This window comes from Choristoneura fumiferana, chromosome 6, assembly GCF_025370935.1.
Source record: "Choristoneura fumiferana chromosome 6, NRCan_CFum_1, whole genome shotgun sequence".
NCBI classification, from domain to species: Eukaryota; Metazoa; Arthropoda; class Insecta; order Lepidoptera; family Tortricidae; genus Choristoneura; species Choristoneura fumiferana.
In genome coordinates, this window is record NC_133477.1 from 5,681,834 (window position 1) to 5,699,187 (window position 17,354).

Here is a 17,354-nt window from a genome sequence, read left to right on the forward strand (position 1 = left end):
CTTAGACGTACTCCGCCAACTACTCCGACTATGCAGGAGCCTACACCCGCCATCACGGATGAAACAACACAGCGCGAAGCCAGCGCGGGGGCTATTACCGCCGCTCTCGTCGGCGAGTTCGCTGTACGCGGGGTCCGACTCGGCGCTTGACAATATTACATTGAGGAATAAGCGTAAATTTATAAGTGAGGAGGCGGCTGCCATGCGAATATTTATGGATGAGATGAAAAGTATGTTCACAGAATTCTCAGAAAAGCAGGATAGTAAATTGACATCTATCCAAAAATCGGTTGCGGACATTCGTGAACAGAATACGGATATCTCTAAAGCACTAGATTTCTTAAGTCAAAAGTACGATGAGATGCGAGATGAACTAAATAAATTAAAAACAGAACGTATTCAAACACAAAAATATATCGCATTACTCGAGAATAGAATAGATAAACAGGAAAAACGATCCAGATCGAACGAAATCGAAATCCGGAATGTTCCAAAAATTATCCCGAATGAATCGAAACAAGACCTACACACAGTTGTGCAACAAATATGCTCGGTAATTGGTGTGCATGCTGACGCGGCCGAAATTAAGGATCTACACCGTATAAATACTAAGAACGAGAGTAGCAAACCGATCATGGTGGAATTCACAACAGCAAGAAAGAAAGAGTGTGTTCTGACAGCGTACAAGAATTTTAACAAGCAACACTCTCCCTTACAGCTTAATACTAAGCTAGCTAAAATAAACGAACAGGAAAATCGTATTTTCATCTCGGAGTCGCTAACGTTTCAGTCGAAGAAGCTGTTCCGTCTTACGAGAGATTTCGCCGCGGAAAACAATTTTCGCTTTTGCTGGACCTCACGAGGAGAAATCTACCTGCGGCAAAATGAAGGTGCGCCCGCACAAAGGATCACATCGGAGAACGATCTTGTCAAAATTAAAAATGCCTTCAAATGACTAGGCTCTCCAAACTGGATTAATGAATGGTCCATATTCCTGCAATCTCTATTTATAGTAAGATATAAAATTTGTTTTGCTTGCGATATGGATTTACTGTTGAATATTACGACTTTTATACCTAGGTTAAAACATTTAATTAAGCATCATTCATGTCATGTAAGACCATCTACACCTACATATAAATATTTCCAAACTACACTTACAATGCCTACACACATACTTTCAGCGACACATTACCTACCACACGCATCGATCAAGGTTTCCGCGGCAGTCCTAATCAGTTATAACATTCGATAGTCAAATCCAATTGAACAATGTACATGATGATATTGACAAACATGGTCTTCCAAATTGTTTCAAACTAAGGGAGCCTTCGGGCTATACTCGGACTAGTCGTGTTGGGGACTTCACAGTATTGTCTGTGAACATACGCAGTCTAAATTGTAACCTAGATAAATTCTTAGTGTTTGCTTCATGTTTCGATATGCCAATTGATATATTAGTACTCACAGAATGCTGGACCAGTGAAACTCGTGAGCCCCCTAATATAGCAGACTACAACCTCTACTATACGAAAATTCATCTTAATAAAAACGATGGAGTGGTAGTCTATATCCGCAGTAGGCATAGTGTTCTAGCACAAGAACCCATTGTTAACGAAGGAAATTGTCTAGTGCTAACGGTTAACAAAATTTACACGTTAGTCTGCTCCTACAGACCCCCCATGCTATAGTAATCCTGCGCCGTACTTGGACTCCGTTGACTCGGTCCTGCGAGATATACGCTCTCCAAACGTATTTTTTGTGGGCGATATAAACATTAATATCTTACCAGGGCAGATTACCAGCCAGGGAGCCAACTATCTTACGCTCATGCTGTATTACGGTCTCTTACAGGGGGTGGATAAACCTACCGCTGGCCCAAACTCTTGCATTGATCATTTTATGGTTAAGTGTAATAAGTCTTGGACCACACATGTCTTCGATCATCTTACTGATCACTGTCCCGTTTTATTTACTGTTTCCGACGGAGCTAACCCTAAACGTCCGAAGTCCAACCGTAGGATGAAATTTAATTATAATGGCATTCGAGAAACGCTTGCCTTGCAAAATTGGAACCAGTATTATAATATGAGTGACGCTAGCATGGCTGCTTTAGACTTAGTTAAGAGAATAAAAAAAGCTATTGAAATAAATACTACTATCCAAACTATCCCAAAAAAGAGGAAACCTTTGAAACCATGGATTACAGAGAGTGTAGTTAGATCAATACAGAAAAGAAATAAATTGCAACGTAACATGACCCGGCAACCAAATGACTTGTTTTTAAGAAATGAGTATTGTAAATATAGAAATATATGCAATAAATTAATAAAGGCACTTAAAATGGAATATTACAAGTCTCAACTCCAAAAATATTACAGAGATACAAAAAATACGTGGAAGGTCATCAAAGACGTTTGTAATCTAAATGCTAATAAAAGTCATGCTGAGGAACTGCTGGAGATAGGTCAAAACGAGAAGGATTCTCTAAATATAGTCAATGGGTACTTCACCTCAATTGGGAAAACCCTTGCAGACACCACCCTTAGGAACATAAACACCTCGGTGACACAACTTGCCTCTAAAAGATCTGTGATGTCTAGCGCAGCCCCTTCCTCCTTTTTTCTATATCCCACTGATACTGCGGAGGTATCTACAACTATATTATCACTCAAGTCTGGCAGTGCGCCAGGTGAAGATGGTATTACATCTGATATGCTAAAATTATGTAAAGAGTCTATAACAGCTCCGTTAGCTCACCTATGTAACCTATGCTTCTCAACAGGAGTTTTCCCTGATCTTTTTAAGCGAGCTAAAGTTACGCCAGTATTCAAAAACGGGAGCAAAAAACTACCCAGCAACTACAGACCCATAGCGTTGATATCAGCATTATCTAAAATAATTGAAAAACTTGTGAATAAACGACTGATAAGCTATCTGGAGAAGAACACCCTCTTAAGTAGCAATCAATACGGTTTCAGAGCTAAAACTTCGACTGAAGATGCAGTTCTTCATCTCACAACTAACATCATAGAGTATTTGGATGTGGGGATGAAATGTTTGGGGGTGTTTCTCGACCTACAGAAGGCATTTGATACCGTTTCAATGCCAATATTGTTGGCTCGACTGGAAAATATTGGAGTAAGGGGAGTTGCATTAAAATTCTTCACAGACTACCTAACAGGTAGATTGCAGTGTACTTGCGTTAATAAAACTAATAGCGAATGGTATCCTGTAGAATATGGCGTTCCACAGGGTAGTACGCTGGCCCCCACCCTTTTTCTAATCTACGTGAACGATCTTTGTAAGAAGAACATTGTGGGTTGTGAAACAATTATGTTTGCAGACGACACTGTTTTACTGTTTCATGATAGGAGTTGGGACGGAGTACGTACGCTTGCAGAAAACGGCCTTAAAACGGTTACCACTTGGCTGGAAGACTCGTTGCTTTCCCTTAACGTTCAAAAAACGAATTACATTTGTTTCAGTAAAACTACAGCCACTAAACCTGGAGATGATTACAAAGTAAAAATACACACGTATCCATGCAACAGAGGCATCGCTGTAAACTGCAATTGTACTCTTCTAACGCGCACTGATCATCTCAAATACCTAGGTGTACAGATCGATGATCACCTCAACTGGCGCCATCACATTCACCTAGTGGCTTCAAGAGTGCGTAAACTGATATATGCCTTCAGAAATCTAAGAGATGTGGTAGATAAGCCTCTGTTAATTCAAACTTATAAAGCACTGGGGGAGTGCATCATCAACTATTGCATCGGTGCATGGGGCAGTGCTGCCAAGACGCATATGATTGAGCTTGAAAGGGCTCAACGAGCCCTCTTGAAGGTCATGCTGCGCCTTCCTTTTTGCTATCCCACTACCCAACTTTACAGCTTATCTATGGTGCCCTCGGTTCGCAAGTTATATATATTGCACTGCCTGAAAAGATATCACAGAAAAGTTGTACCTGGATTACCGGTAAAAAATAAACGCATTGATCGATGTCCGCTTCCTAAATGTAAAACAAAATTTGCGCAGCGCCATATCAATTATAGTGCCCCTTTGGTCTACAATAAAATTAAAAAAGAAATAACGGCTATTAAGTCATTTTCTAATCATGGCTTTAAGAAGACTGTATGGATATGGTTAAGTAAGATGGATTATGACGAGACTGAAAACCTCCTATCTAGGAGCCTTTCTGCGCCCTGAATTTAGCACACACACACACACACACACACACACACACACACACACACACACACACACACACACACACACACACACACACACACACACACACACACACACGACACACACACACGCACGCACGCACACACACGCGCACGCACGCAATATGATGTACGTACAAGTGGTGGTGATGGTTATTTTGTCCTAATGGTCTTCTTTTTTTTTTTCAAATTGATAGTCTGTTTGTTCTTAACAATGAATCTATGTTCATGATAATGGTATCTACTGGAGACTGTAACACAGTGAAAACTACCACAGTCTCCAGGGTTCATATTATAATTATACATGTGTTTTGAACAATAAAGATTTATTATTATTATTATTATTATTATTATATTTAAAACACCACTACGGAATTATTCAACGTGTAAATCTGTGGTGTAAATATTTCACAGGAAACGCGAAAACGAATAACTTATTCAAACGCAAACTCTATGATATAATGTAATGGAAACTTGCAAACGGCTTCATAACAAGACGGAGCTGCTAACAGGTGTCTTTACCCTTCCTGCCAAGTTTTAACAAGGTTTCCGACTTCGGAAGTTCGAAGCCGTACTGCTTCTGGATTCTAATTCCGTCGTGTTAACCTTATTTCCTTCGTTGGCTATTTTGTCACCCTTAAAATTGCCAAGAAATAGCAGTAGGTAGCTGCTTATACGAAATTTCTACTGAGAAAGCGTATATTCATAATAATATGGCATCAGTGCCGAACAACCTATGTAGCCTGTGGGTAGGAGTAAAAAATCCAAGCTTAGATTTAATCCTTCCCGCACCTGATCTAATTAACCTTATTTATAGAAGGCCACCTAATCATGGTTTTTTTTTTTATAATGCAAATATGTAGTTAGCAATTAACTATAGGTTTTAAAACTTTATTTTTATTCTTATGCGTTAGATCAGTGGAGTCATTAGTAGCGGAGACAAAAGAGTGCAATAAAGAAACAGTTACAACGATTTTGTTTTGTTTTGGCAAGCGACGACACTTGGGGCAATGGCCTAACGAAGGTGAGGTCTTATCTTAATCTGCACTCTTTAACTACCTACTAAAAACACACTTATTTTGAATTTGTAAATTTCTATCGAAACGGACGTTTATTTTTAAATATTCACCAGGATAGAACACTATCGGGACAAAATCGTATTCCCCTTTGCGTTTGTATTTCATTCAAAGCATCATTATTATGTATACGGAATAATCATACACCGAGTCTATATGTAAATATAGTTGCAAGGGCGCTCCTGTTACCAGCATTACGTACGACATAAAATGACGTCAGACGACGAAAGCTACAACTGTCATGCGAGGTGACATCATGGATCTACCTACGCTACTATTAACGCCCCTATATTTATATCGTAAAGTTGATCACTCTGTTTCCGCCTTAATAAAAATTTTAGTGATGCCAAAAGAATGCGAGCCACGTAAGATTCCAAAGTTTAAATAATATGAATATTTTTTCTCTGTGTTTCTGTTTTCTGTATCGCTTACTATGTCTGGTGTAAAGAGTTTGTATTATATTGTAATGATTAATTATAGTAGTATATAAACAGGGTTTCAATATGATTTATGAGTAAAAGGCCGGTGAAACTAAAAACGTAATACTAACGCCGCATAATTCCCGTTCCACACATAACCATTAACATGAATGAGCCGCAAGTATTTGTGTAAACTATTTAATTAACTAATCTACACACACGCGCATGACAGTCATGATTCACCGCGTCTGACTAGAATGCGGCATTTGATAAATAAGTCACCAAGTTGTTATGGCAAATATGATTTAGTTTGCTGAGGCCGCCTAATTACGTCTCTAGATGTGGTGACACTTTTAGAGAAGAATCGAGAGAAGAAATTTCGATAATCTATATATCGAAAATGCCTTTGCTATATGTAGGAATTTGCACACAATTTTGTAGTTTCGTTAAAACTCCAGAAATTGCCAAATTCATTGAAACTTATTTGGTATAAAATAACATATTAATCTCTGTTATGTTCTCGTTTATTTGTACGTGTACATTATATTAGTATACAAGGTGTTAATTAAATAACTGAAAACCTCAGACACCCCAAAAATTTTTTTCATTGTATAGTTAGTCGATTGCATTTATTTTTGAATACCTTCATTATTTTAAAAGATATTCGTGTGTTTTACTAAGTCAGTAATTCTACGTCATTCTAACTCTACACTCATAATTTGTATTTGTCAGTTGTGCTTTGACGTTATTAGAAGGAATTCACACATTGACACCAAAACGGCCAGTATTAAATTATCAAAATAGTATGCAACCTCGCTAAAATTTTAATTGGCGTCTGTTGCAGTCGTAACTTTTAGACTGGGCACAATAAAAAAGGGATTGAAGAACACAAACCCATCCTAATTTAAAACATAATGTAATCGATTCTACCCTGGATTCTGAGCAAACTACTTTCTGGTTTTCTGTTAGGTATTTATTTAACACCTTGCATAATATTAATGTAAAAAGGAAAAGGGACATGTATAACTAAACATAAAACAATTCGTTTTAGCACTGATCAATAAACTGAGAACTAAATCTGCCTGGGAAAGGCTAGTCTCGTAACGGTGACTGAAACCGGTCTAGTTGCTTGGCTAAATCAGTGCGCGTGCACTGGACTACCAGCGTATGGCACGGTTCATGTATGTCTTTAAATATAAAGGCAATAGGTGAAAGAAGATGCGATACAGCTGGGTTAAAAGGTCATATTTGAGAAAAAAGTAATATTTACATGACGATGCTATTCTTAATTGTAAGATTTGCTTATTTCTGCGGCAGTTGAGATTATGACACGGTTTGCGGTTTTATAACACTAGCGTCGTACAGTTTTATTTTGTACTAGCTGTTTTACGCGACTTAGTCTGCGGAGAATTCGTTTTTCGCGCGCCCTCCGGAATATATCAATTTTCTGAGATAAAAACTATCCTGTCTCCCAAAGTCTCTACCAATCTCCATTTCAAATTTTAAAACGATCGGTTGATTACTTTAAGCTTGATAGCGTAACAAACAAACATATTCACTTTCGCATTTATAATATTAGTAAGGATGTTTAATTGATGCGATGTTTTATGTTCTAATGTCATGTGGAACCTAGAGAATAGGCCACCGGTCATGCTGGTTCCACTGAGGAATGTGCCCGTTCATACGCGGTGATACACTATGATTAAATTAGCATTTGCCTTATTACCGACACGCTTTACAACTGTTATACCTCAAAATTTTAAATGTATAAGTTATGTTTAACAAAGCTAGCTCGCGCTTGCGGTTTCACTCCTTAGTGCTCTATCCTCTTGTTAATTTGGAAGCAGTCATGTTTAGTGCACCTTTATGGCCTTTAGAGGTTACATGCCAAATTTCTAGCTCTTGTGGTTTATGCTGTGCATTATTTATAGATAGATGAATATGAGTAAAAGACAAGAGGAAGGTAAACATAGAATTAAGAACTCATATGGTGTTCATAGTTTCATTATTTTTGCGCAATTATGTAGACTCCAATGTATTGTACTTATCTTAGATACATTCTAGCTAGCCCGGAAGTATTTAACGGTTAATTATTGTTGAATGCAAATACTGTAATTAACCCGCAACAGCCCTAACTGGTATGTTGACTCTGTTAACAGAAATAGACGGCAACTATATATGGCTCTACATTATCAACTATCATGATCGTTTACGATAGGTACCTACTATTGCCTTCTGATTGCTATTGCCCGCGACTTGCATCTGTATAATATTCGTTTATTGCTATCCAGCGGGAAGTATTTTCCTGGTATTAATGAATGTATCCTATGTCTTGGTTCAGGATACGTTCTGTCTGTACCTATTGTAAAATCCGTTCAGCCGTTTACGCGTGAATCTTAAAGTTAAAGTAAATATTTATAATATTAGTAGAATGATAGTTACACCACCCAGGATATCTAAATATCCAATACCTTTAAACGAGCAACTCTTGTATATATCTCCAATGATTACGATGAAATTTGGAATTTGAATTGGAATTTGAAATTGGAATTTGGTTTTCGGGGATGAAAAAACGATCTAGCTTGTTCTTATCTCTGGAAAAACGCTTCTTAACGAGTTTTAGCCCGAGCAAAGCTCCCGAACCCCTTAAAGGGATAAGTTCGCCTTTGTACATATATCTCAATCCTTGTCAATTGTGTTTGTTACTTATTTCGTACAATAAAGAGTTTACATACGTACAATACAATGGCTCTTTATTGAAAACCACAATAGTACAGTCAAGTGCATAGATATCGACACGGACAAAGTTACAAAAATATACTCAGCGGCACAAAATTTGGCCCACCCTACATATAAAATTACCTATTACTGCATACGTTTGAGGGCCACATTTTTTGCCGCTCAGTATATGTATACACGACCTTAATGTTAAGTGCATAAAGTCGTGTATACATATTTTTAACCCCCGACGCAAAAAGAGGGGTGTTATAAGTTTGGCCGCTATGTGTGTCTGTCTGTCTGTGGCACCGTAACTCACGCACTGTGGCACGGCTGGACCGATTTGAATGCGGTTTTTTTTTAAATTTGAAAGCAGGTTTTCCAGCGATGGTTCTTAGGCAAGTTTCATCGAAATCGGTTCAGCCGTTTTTGAGATATTGAACTTTGAAGTGACAAAGTCGGGGGTGTTCCCACTTTTTGTTGTTTAGGTTATTGTAACTTTGACCGTGTCGGTATCTTTGCACATACGTATAGAGTGAAAATTACAACGTAAACAATAAGTAACCTTGTCGCTTGCTTAATTTTTACGTTTCAGTATTAACTAAATTGTCCAAATAAAATCTTACCGAGCATAATAACAATAAAGACTACTAGCTTAATGCACTACAATCGGGTCATATGACTACTCGAACTTTTACCATTGTTCGCATACCACGCATCTGACCCGAACGGCTAGTTAATAACACGCCGCGCACGATACATAGCATCGAGTCAAGCTATCCGAAAACCGTAATTACATACCCTACATACATACATCCTGTATACTGTATACAGTTTTATTCCTACTAGCCCACGAAGTAAACTGTGTGGTAGTTACGGCTCTTGCGTTATACTAATCGTTGAAATGCTTTTAGCGGACTTGAAAAATATCAATTCGACCCGTATATTATAATAATATAGTTATAATTGAACAGTTTTTGTGTATGTTAGTCCAGCATCTAATTCTTCTTCTGATTTGTATATTTGTCTGCGCATTACTTCAAAATTATAAGGCGGTTTGTAAAAAACTAGATAGGAATAGGGAGGACCGCGGAAAATAGTACGCATGTTTACTTACTTAATTTTTTTATTAAAATGTTAAAACTTTTATTTCTCCCTTTGTAGATACAGAAAAATCTGCAACACATACAAATGTAGTAATGTCATCAGTATTGTAGCTAATTTTGTTCCAAAAATTACATCGACTTTCGTTTAGGTACTTCTATAATACAAAAATACCAGAACTAAGGCGATATTAATTCCCGAGATGTCCTAAAAGTAATGACCTTTTATCATGTCTGAGATAGAGCCTTAGTCTGACTTGTAGTCTAGCTCGAACATCTATATCAACCCTCAGTTCTATCCATCTGTAATAAAGCCTCAAATGCATTAGCAGTCGTATCGCTGAGTCATACGGAAACGGTGATGTACATCCTTTGACCATAAGCGTTCATTGTATTGCTAGGGTAAGAGGTGTCAAATTGGCAACATAAAGCGCTTTTTATCGCTATGATCGCTGACCTTTTAGCGATTGTTAGCACCGCGTGTACCCAAAATATCGAGCCGCTTTTGCTACTATGTTGTTTTAGTTTATTACGATAATGTGATAATGCAAATGTTGCAACTTCTGAACAGTCCTACACTTATTAAATGTAAGAGGAAACGCTTCATCAAAAACCTATTGTTCGATTACAATATGATACGGATATTGTGTCAAGCATATCTTCAACAAAATATAACTAAGTATGTAAAGTTGTAACAATTTTACTCGTATTTTTTTTTTTTTTTTGTTTTATAAGGATGCGTGTGATCATATTCACGCCTAATGGTATGCGAAAATAAATGCACACAGTGTATTTTTAGACTACGCACAGTTAACACGTTTTAAACGAGATTCAGTCAGTCTTGTTCTAGCTTTTTAACAATTTTTGGCACTTCAACGTGCGTTCTCGAAACACGCCTCGTCTGTGTCTATAAAATACGGTGCGTGCGTGCCAGAATCTTTCTCTCCCCAGTAAGCTGTAAAAGTCATCCGAAGCTAACAGCAACAGTCCGTTCGACAAAAAAAGCCAGGGTCTTAGAGGAACATACCTAAGTACTTGCTCAGCAGATGTCCCATTCTTCTTTGTTTTGAAGACTGCCAAATTGTAGCGTTCATAGAACACAGACTGGCACGGAATCCCACTCAGCTGGGATTATATGGAAAATAGCTTTATCCCACGGCCTTGCTTCTGTCGAACATTAATAATAGCCTAGCTTTCTATTCCGTGGGTATTTTGAAAAATCCCTTTTATCCACCTCTATGATCCTCATGTCCAAATTTCTAGTTTCTAGCTCCTGTGCCCTGTGTGTGGCTTTTTATAGTTGTACGATCAAGTGTCATTGTAGATACAGCGCATATATTCAATGTCAATTTTCCCTTGTCAACAGACAGTGCAACACGGCTTCCCCCACAGGGCGTCGGCGCTCGCGTGGGACCCTCTCCTGCGGCTCGCGGCGCTCGGCACGGCCAGCGGAGCCCTGAAAGTGTACGGCCGGCCCGGCGTCGAGCTCTACGGACAACACACCAACCCCGACGTCGTCGTCACCACCATACAGTTCATACCCGGTCAGTTGACAAATCATCAATATACAAATGGTGTCTGAACAAGCAAAAATCTCGAGGATGTCGAGTTCGGTCGATACTAAACCCAGATTCAATAAATAAATTATCTTAATCACAAGCGTTAAGAAGTTGTGCCAGCCAACTGAATTATAATAACATATAATATATAAAATAAATAAATTAATTAAAAAAAAAATTAAAAAAAAAATTATTGTATTGTTGTACATAAAACATAATGAAAATAACAGTAAACAAATAAAAGAGATGTTGATGACCTTTTGATAATCAATTTCACTATGATTTGCTACACAAAAATATGTCAACATGACATTAGTAGCACAAAGGTTCCACCCCGGGTCACGACTCAATTTTTTCGACTGTAGAAAGATGAACTTATCCCTTAAAGGGATCTCTTCTACCAACAAGCAATAAAGCAACAAGCAGCAAGTTTTTTTATAAGCATAATTAGACGTACAATTTATTATTTATGGAAAGAAAGAAAGAAGACATTTATTCACAAATATGGAAGACACACAAATACAATAACCTCCTTTTTCGCATTTGTATTTTATTTTTTAATTTTTTTTTTTTTTTTTTTATCTTAGCATGAACATAATAAATCTTTATTTCGCATAAGTAAGAATTAACTACAATTCTTACTTATGCGAAATAAAGTTTTTTTTTATTATTAATAAAATTTACACAAATAAACCAAAAAAATACATGAAACACACATGAAAAAAGTAACGTAACGACGGTGAAGTACCAAGACCTCCTAACTGAAAGACCTTTGACATGCGATTGATGACCTTAGCACCCCCTAACTAAAGCTGAGTTACATGTTCGAGATTTATCAGTTAGGACTTAGGAGGTCTTGGTACTTCACCGTCGATAATACACAATTTTGTCTGTCTCCCCCAAACAGCGAACCATGCTGCAGCGAGCCATGTATGCTGCATTCCGCCATAGCTGAGAATAAGAATACTACTTACTCTAATTTACATGTTATACTATCACACAAATAACAATAATATCCGACTGGCTTACCCTAAGCCTAGTTGTCAGCTATCAGCTGTTAATAAATCATTTATTTACACCATACAATCCAGGAAACAACAACAAATATTAGTATTTCCTTTGTAAATACCTCAAAGTCATGAGAGTAAGTCACTGTGGAAACCGGGAAGTACTCTTATCGCCTAAAACAACTTTATATTCTATTTCAGGCACTGGCCGGCTAATATCGCTATGCGACGACAACAGTCTACACTTGTGGGAGATCAACGAAAAATCCCTAGTGGAGCTAAAATCACATCTTATAGAAGGAAAGAACAAAAAAGTGTCTGCAGTATGCGTGGAGTCGTCAGGCGACAACCTACTTCTAGGCACGGAAGGCGGGAACATCTACACAATGGACCTCAATACTTTCACTATCAATGACGATGTCATTTATCAAGATGTTGTTATGCAAAAGTGAGTACAGATATAATATTCTATTGGACTATGTTGTGAGTTGAAATAGTTTTTTTTTTTATTTCGGTTTTTTAATTGGAGGATCAAAGACTAGGTCCTTGTTTTTGTTCACAATTAACCGATTTTAATCGAGGTGGTTTATAGGACATGGGAACGTGTAGTCGGAAAAATCCATTATGTACGACTGGAATGGAAGGACCCAGACAGTGCCGGACTGTCACCGTTTAAAAAAACTCTGCTGCGCGTCTCTTAACTACCTGAAGTTTGCTAAATAAACTAAATTAAGCCGGGACCAAACGGTGCGGTGCGGGAGCCTGTTTCACCACTTATTGATAAATTTTATTTGAGAGATAATTGTGATACCGTCTCCGTCTATTCGGACAAAACAAACAGAGACGGCATCACATTTATTTGTCACATAAAATATATGATGACAAAATTAATCAATGAATGGTCACAGAGGAAGTTAATATAATAAATAAATATCACGGGACAACTCACACCAATTGGCCTAGTCCAAAGTAAGCTTAGCAAAGTTTGTGTTATGGGTACTAAGCAACGGATAAATATAATTATATAGATAGATACATAATTAAATAAATAGTAAACACCCAAGACCCGAGAACAAACATTCGTAATTTTCATACAAATATCTGCCTCGACACGGGAATCGAACCCGGGACCTCAAGCTTCGTAGTCTAGTTCTCTAACCACTAGGCCATCTGGTCGTCTAAAACTTAACTTCCCATAATTTATTTGAAGAAAACAAACAGAGATGGCATCACATTTATTTGTTACATCAAATATATGATGACAAAAATTATCAATGAATGGTGAAAGAGGGGGTTAATGTGGAAAACTTAACTTCCCACAATCCCAAAACCATCTTTTTACACCAACATACATAATTCCAGCTGCCCAGAAGACTTCAAAGTGAACCCTGGCGCGATAGAGTCAGTCTGCGAGCACCCCAAGATACCGGCCAAGATCCTGATCGGCTACAACCGCGGCCTGGTCGTGCTCTGGGACCGGTCCAGCTCAGCGCCGACACACACCTTCGTCTCCAACCAGCAGCTCGAGAGCTTGTGCTGGCATGATGACGGGTACTTTCAGTTAATAAATAATAATAGTAAATACTTCAAAGTGAACCCTGTCTTGGCAACCCCCGCAATGGTTTTAAAGACCTATCCAACGACACCCCATACTATAGGGATAGTCGAGAAAAAATCACCCTCACTTTACGTAAATGGAGGTACCCTAAAAACATTTTTTTATTTTACCACTGTCGGCGTGGCTGAATATGTATATTCATGCCAAATTACTGCGCTGTTGGAGCGCGAGCTGGCGCTGCCTCCCCAGAATTGGCACCACGCACGCCACTGTGGAGAGGCAATAGTTATTATGAACAAGTGCGGAAAGTAGGCAATTCCCAACGAGTGGCGGAGAACTTGAAACACGAGCGAAGCGAGTGTTTTGAGCCGGCACGAGTTGGAATTTCCTACTTTCGACACGTATATCATACAACGTTTTACAATGCATTAAGCGAGGAAAAAAATCGAGGCAGTGACTACATCATTTATTTGCCATACTCCTTTACTACAGTAGCAGGCAGTAGATATACATACCGACATGCACGCCAAACGAAAATCGTTAACGTATACACTTATTAAACCAACTTTCATAACAATCATTGACTCAGAAGATTAGAACAGCTACAGCTACTAATGATAGGTAAAGGAGACTTTGTTTTAGTATCGTGATTTTATATGATTAATTTAGCCCTTGTTGCTTGACATTTTCCACACTTATATTGCTAGTCCTTATGGAGGAGTGCACGCTCCTATAATGCTAAATATCAGTGCAACCCGTGAATAAATCCCTGTAATAGTTAAGTAACATCAAATATATGTATTATGTATCTAATCTACCAGCTCAAAAATTACCGTAAATCTGAGATTTTTTGGCTTTGGAACTGTAAATAAATCAAAACTGTTCACTAATTCTAATATATAAAAGCAAATAAATAAGAATAAGACATACCGGTAGATGTTATAATATCATGCGTGTAGAAGTAGATTATTCTATCAATTTACGATGTTTATTAACTTAGGTATGTATTATATGTTCACGTATTTGTTCAGCATTGAGTTTGTCACTGACAATATGTGCTTCGTGGAGACGAAGGCGGCGTAAAGTCAGATATAAATTCATCATTTAAACTCTTCATTTTAATTTACTCATCAAAAATTAATTCACCGACTGACTCCAATGAACATTACTTTGGCGGGGTTTCATGACAGGCGCGAACGGGTAACCATGATTGGTTCGTGCTACGTCGTGCGCGCGCACTCATTGAAGCTCATTGGTTAACTTTCGATGCGCGCGCTTGACGTCGCACGGTCCCGAATTGGACTCAAGATTTATTCCCTTTTTTCATAACTTTAGACGGAATTAAAATACGAGTTTACATGAAAAAAAAAATATCGTTCTCTTTTCTGTCGCGTTTAATCTGTATTATCTTATCAGTAAATATTCAGTTGGTTGCATTAAACGTTTTCTTATTTGTTCAAAGCCTAACTATAACGTCTTTAGACTTATTTTTTTAACAATAGTTTGACATCATTTGCAATTTAAAAAGTTACTTTACCGCACAAGTGCGGTAAGTAAAATCCATACAACTTTACTGCCAACTTGTGATGCATGCAGGAATCACTAATTTTCTATGGATATGTTGACCCACGTCAAGAGGCACTTTCCGAGCACGTGCATTGTAATAGTTATTTATGATACAAGTGCGAAAGTAGGCAATCCCAACGAGTGCGAGAAACTGAAACACGAGCGAAGCGATGTGTTTTGAGCCGGCACGAGTTGGAATTTCCTACTTTCGACACGTATATCATACAACGTTTTACAATGCATTAAGCGAGGAAAAAATCGAGGCAGTGACTACATCATTTATTGCCATACTCCTTTTACTACAGTAGCAGGCAGTAGATATACATACCGATATGCACGCCAAGCCAAAATCGTTAACGTATACACTTTATTTAAACCATCTTTCATAACGATCATTGACTCAGAGATTAGAACAGCTACAGCTACTAATGATAGGCAAAGGAGACTTTTTTTAGTATCGTGATTTGTTATGATTAATTATTAGCCCTTTTTGCTTGACATTTTCCACACTTATATGGCTAGTCTTTATCTCCTGCACGCTCCTATAATGCTAAATATCAGTGCAACCCGTGAATAAATCCGTGTAATAGTTAATTATCATCAAGTATATGTATTATGTATCTAATCTACCAGCTGTTAACAAAAAGTTACCGTAAATCTGAGATTTTTTAGCTTTGGAACTGTAAATTAATCAAAATTCGTTCACTAATTCTAATAGATAAAAGCAAATAAATAAGAATAAGACATACCGGTAGATGTTATAATATCCATGTGTGTAGAAGTAGATTATTCTATCAATTTAAGAGTTATTAACTTAGTTATGTATATTATAGTTCACGTATTTTGTTCAGCGTTGAGTTTGTCACTGACAATATGTACTTCGTGAAGGACGTAAGGCGCCGTAAGCCAGATATAAATTCATCATTTGAACTCTTCATTTAATTTACTCATCAAAAATTAATTCACCGGACTGAACTTATGGACATTACTTTGCGGGTTTCATGACAGGCGCGAACGGGTAACCATGATTGGTTCGTGCTACGTCGTGCGCGCGCACTGGAAGCTCATTGGTTAACTTTCGAGTGCGCGCGCTTGACGTCGCACGTCCGAATTGGACTCAAGAATTATTTCCTTTTTTTTCATAACTTTAGACGGAATTAAAATACGAGTTACATGAAAAAAAATAATTAACGTTCTCTTTTCTGTCGCGATTAATCGGTATTATCTTATCAGTAAATATTCAGTTGGTTGCATCAAACGTTTTCTATTTGTTCAAAGCCTAACTATAACGACTCTTTAGACTTATTTTTTAACAATAGTTTGGACATAATTTGGCAATTTAAAAAGTTACTTACCGCACAAGTGCGGTAAGTAAAATCCATACAACTTTACGGCACACTTGTGGATGCGTGCAGGAATCACTAATTTCTATGGATATGTTGACCCACGTCAAGAGGCACTTTCCGAGCACGTGCATTGTAAAAAGAAATATCCCAACATGTTCACAGCTGATCACTATCACGTCGTCCCACAACGACGCTCGTTCGTGACGTGGGAGGTCGCGGCGGCGCCCAGCGACCGTCCCCTCAAGGAACCCATCACGCCGTACGCCCTACCCCTGCAAGCGATCACCAAAATACTCACCCCACCAGCGTACGGGAGAGAAATCACCATCTATGCCGGTGAGCGATCTTATTTAGAAGCACAATAAAAACAGACAGATGGGAAAAGCCATGAAGTAAGGGATTGATGGACGAGTTTGGGGCAGACGGCTGAGTCGTAGACGAGCCGGATAAACGAGTCCAGCAGTCCTTGTTCTGCCGAGGTTACCTAGTGTTTTTCTCAAACAATGTGAGGAAATATTCCATCCATCCATCCATCCCATGCATCCATCCATACATCCAATACATCCATCCATCATCAATGCATGCATCGCATCGCGCTATAGCAAATGCTTACAGGACTGTGGTGGTGGGCTGTTGTAATTATTCCTTTGTCAGTTTAATGTCAGTAAGCAAATTTTAAAAGTTAGAGCAGCGGACAATAATGGATTTTCATACATTGCTTATGGCCTAGGCCAAGAAGTTAATAAGGAGCCATAAATGAAATTTCC

The 17,354-nt window shown here is 38.1% G+C and overlaps 1 protein-coding gene across 1 annotated transcript in view; it reads left to right on the forward strand.

Annotated features, from left to right (window-relative positions):
* The window catches only part of l(2)gl (LLGL domain-containing protein l(2)gl), a 132,131-nt gene that overhangs the window by 82,775 nt on the left and 32,002 nt on the right, over positions 1-17,354 (forward strand). Inside the window, 2 exon segments of the mRNA XM_074088964.1 lie at positions 10,918-11,095; positions 12,319-12,565. Coding sequence (XP_073945065.1) covers positions 10,918-11,095; positions 12,319-12,565 — 425 coding nt within the window.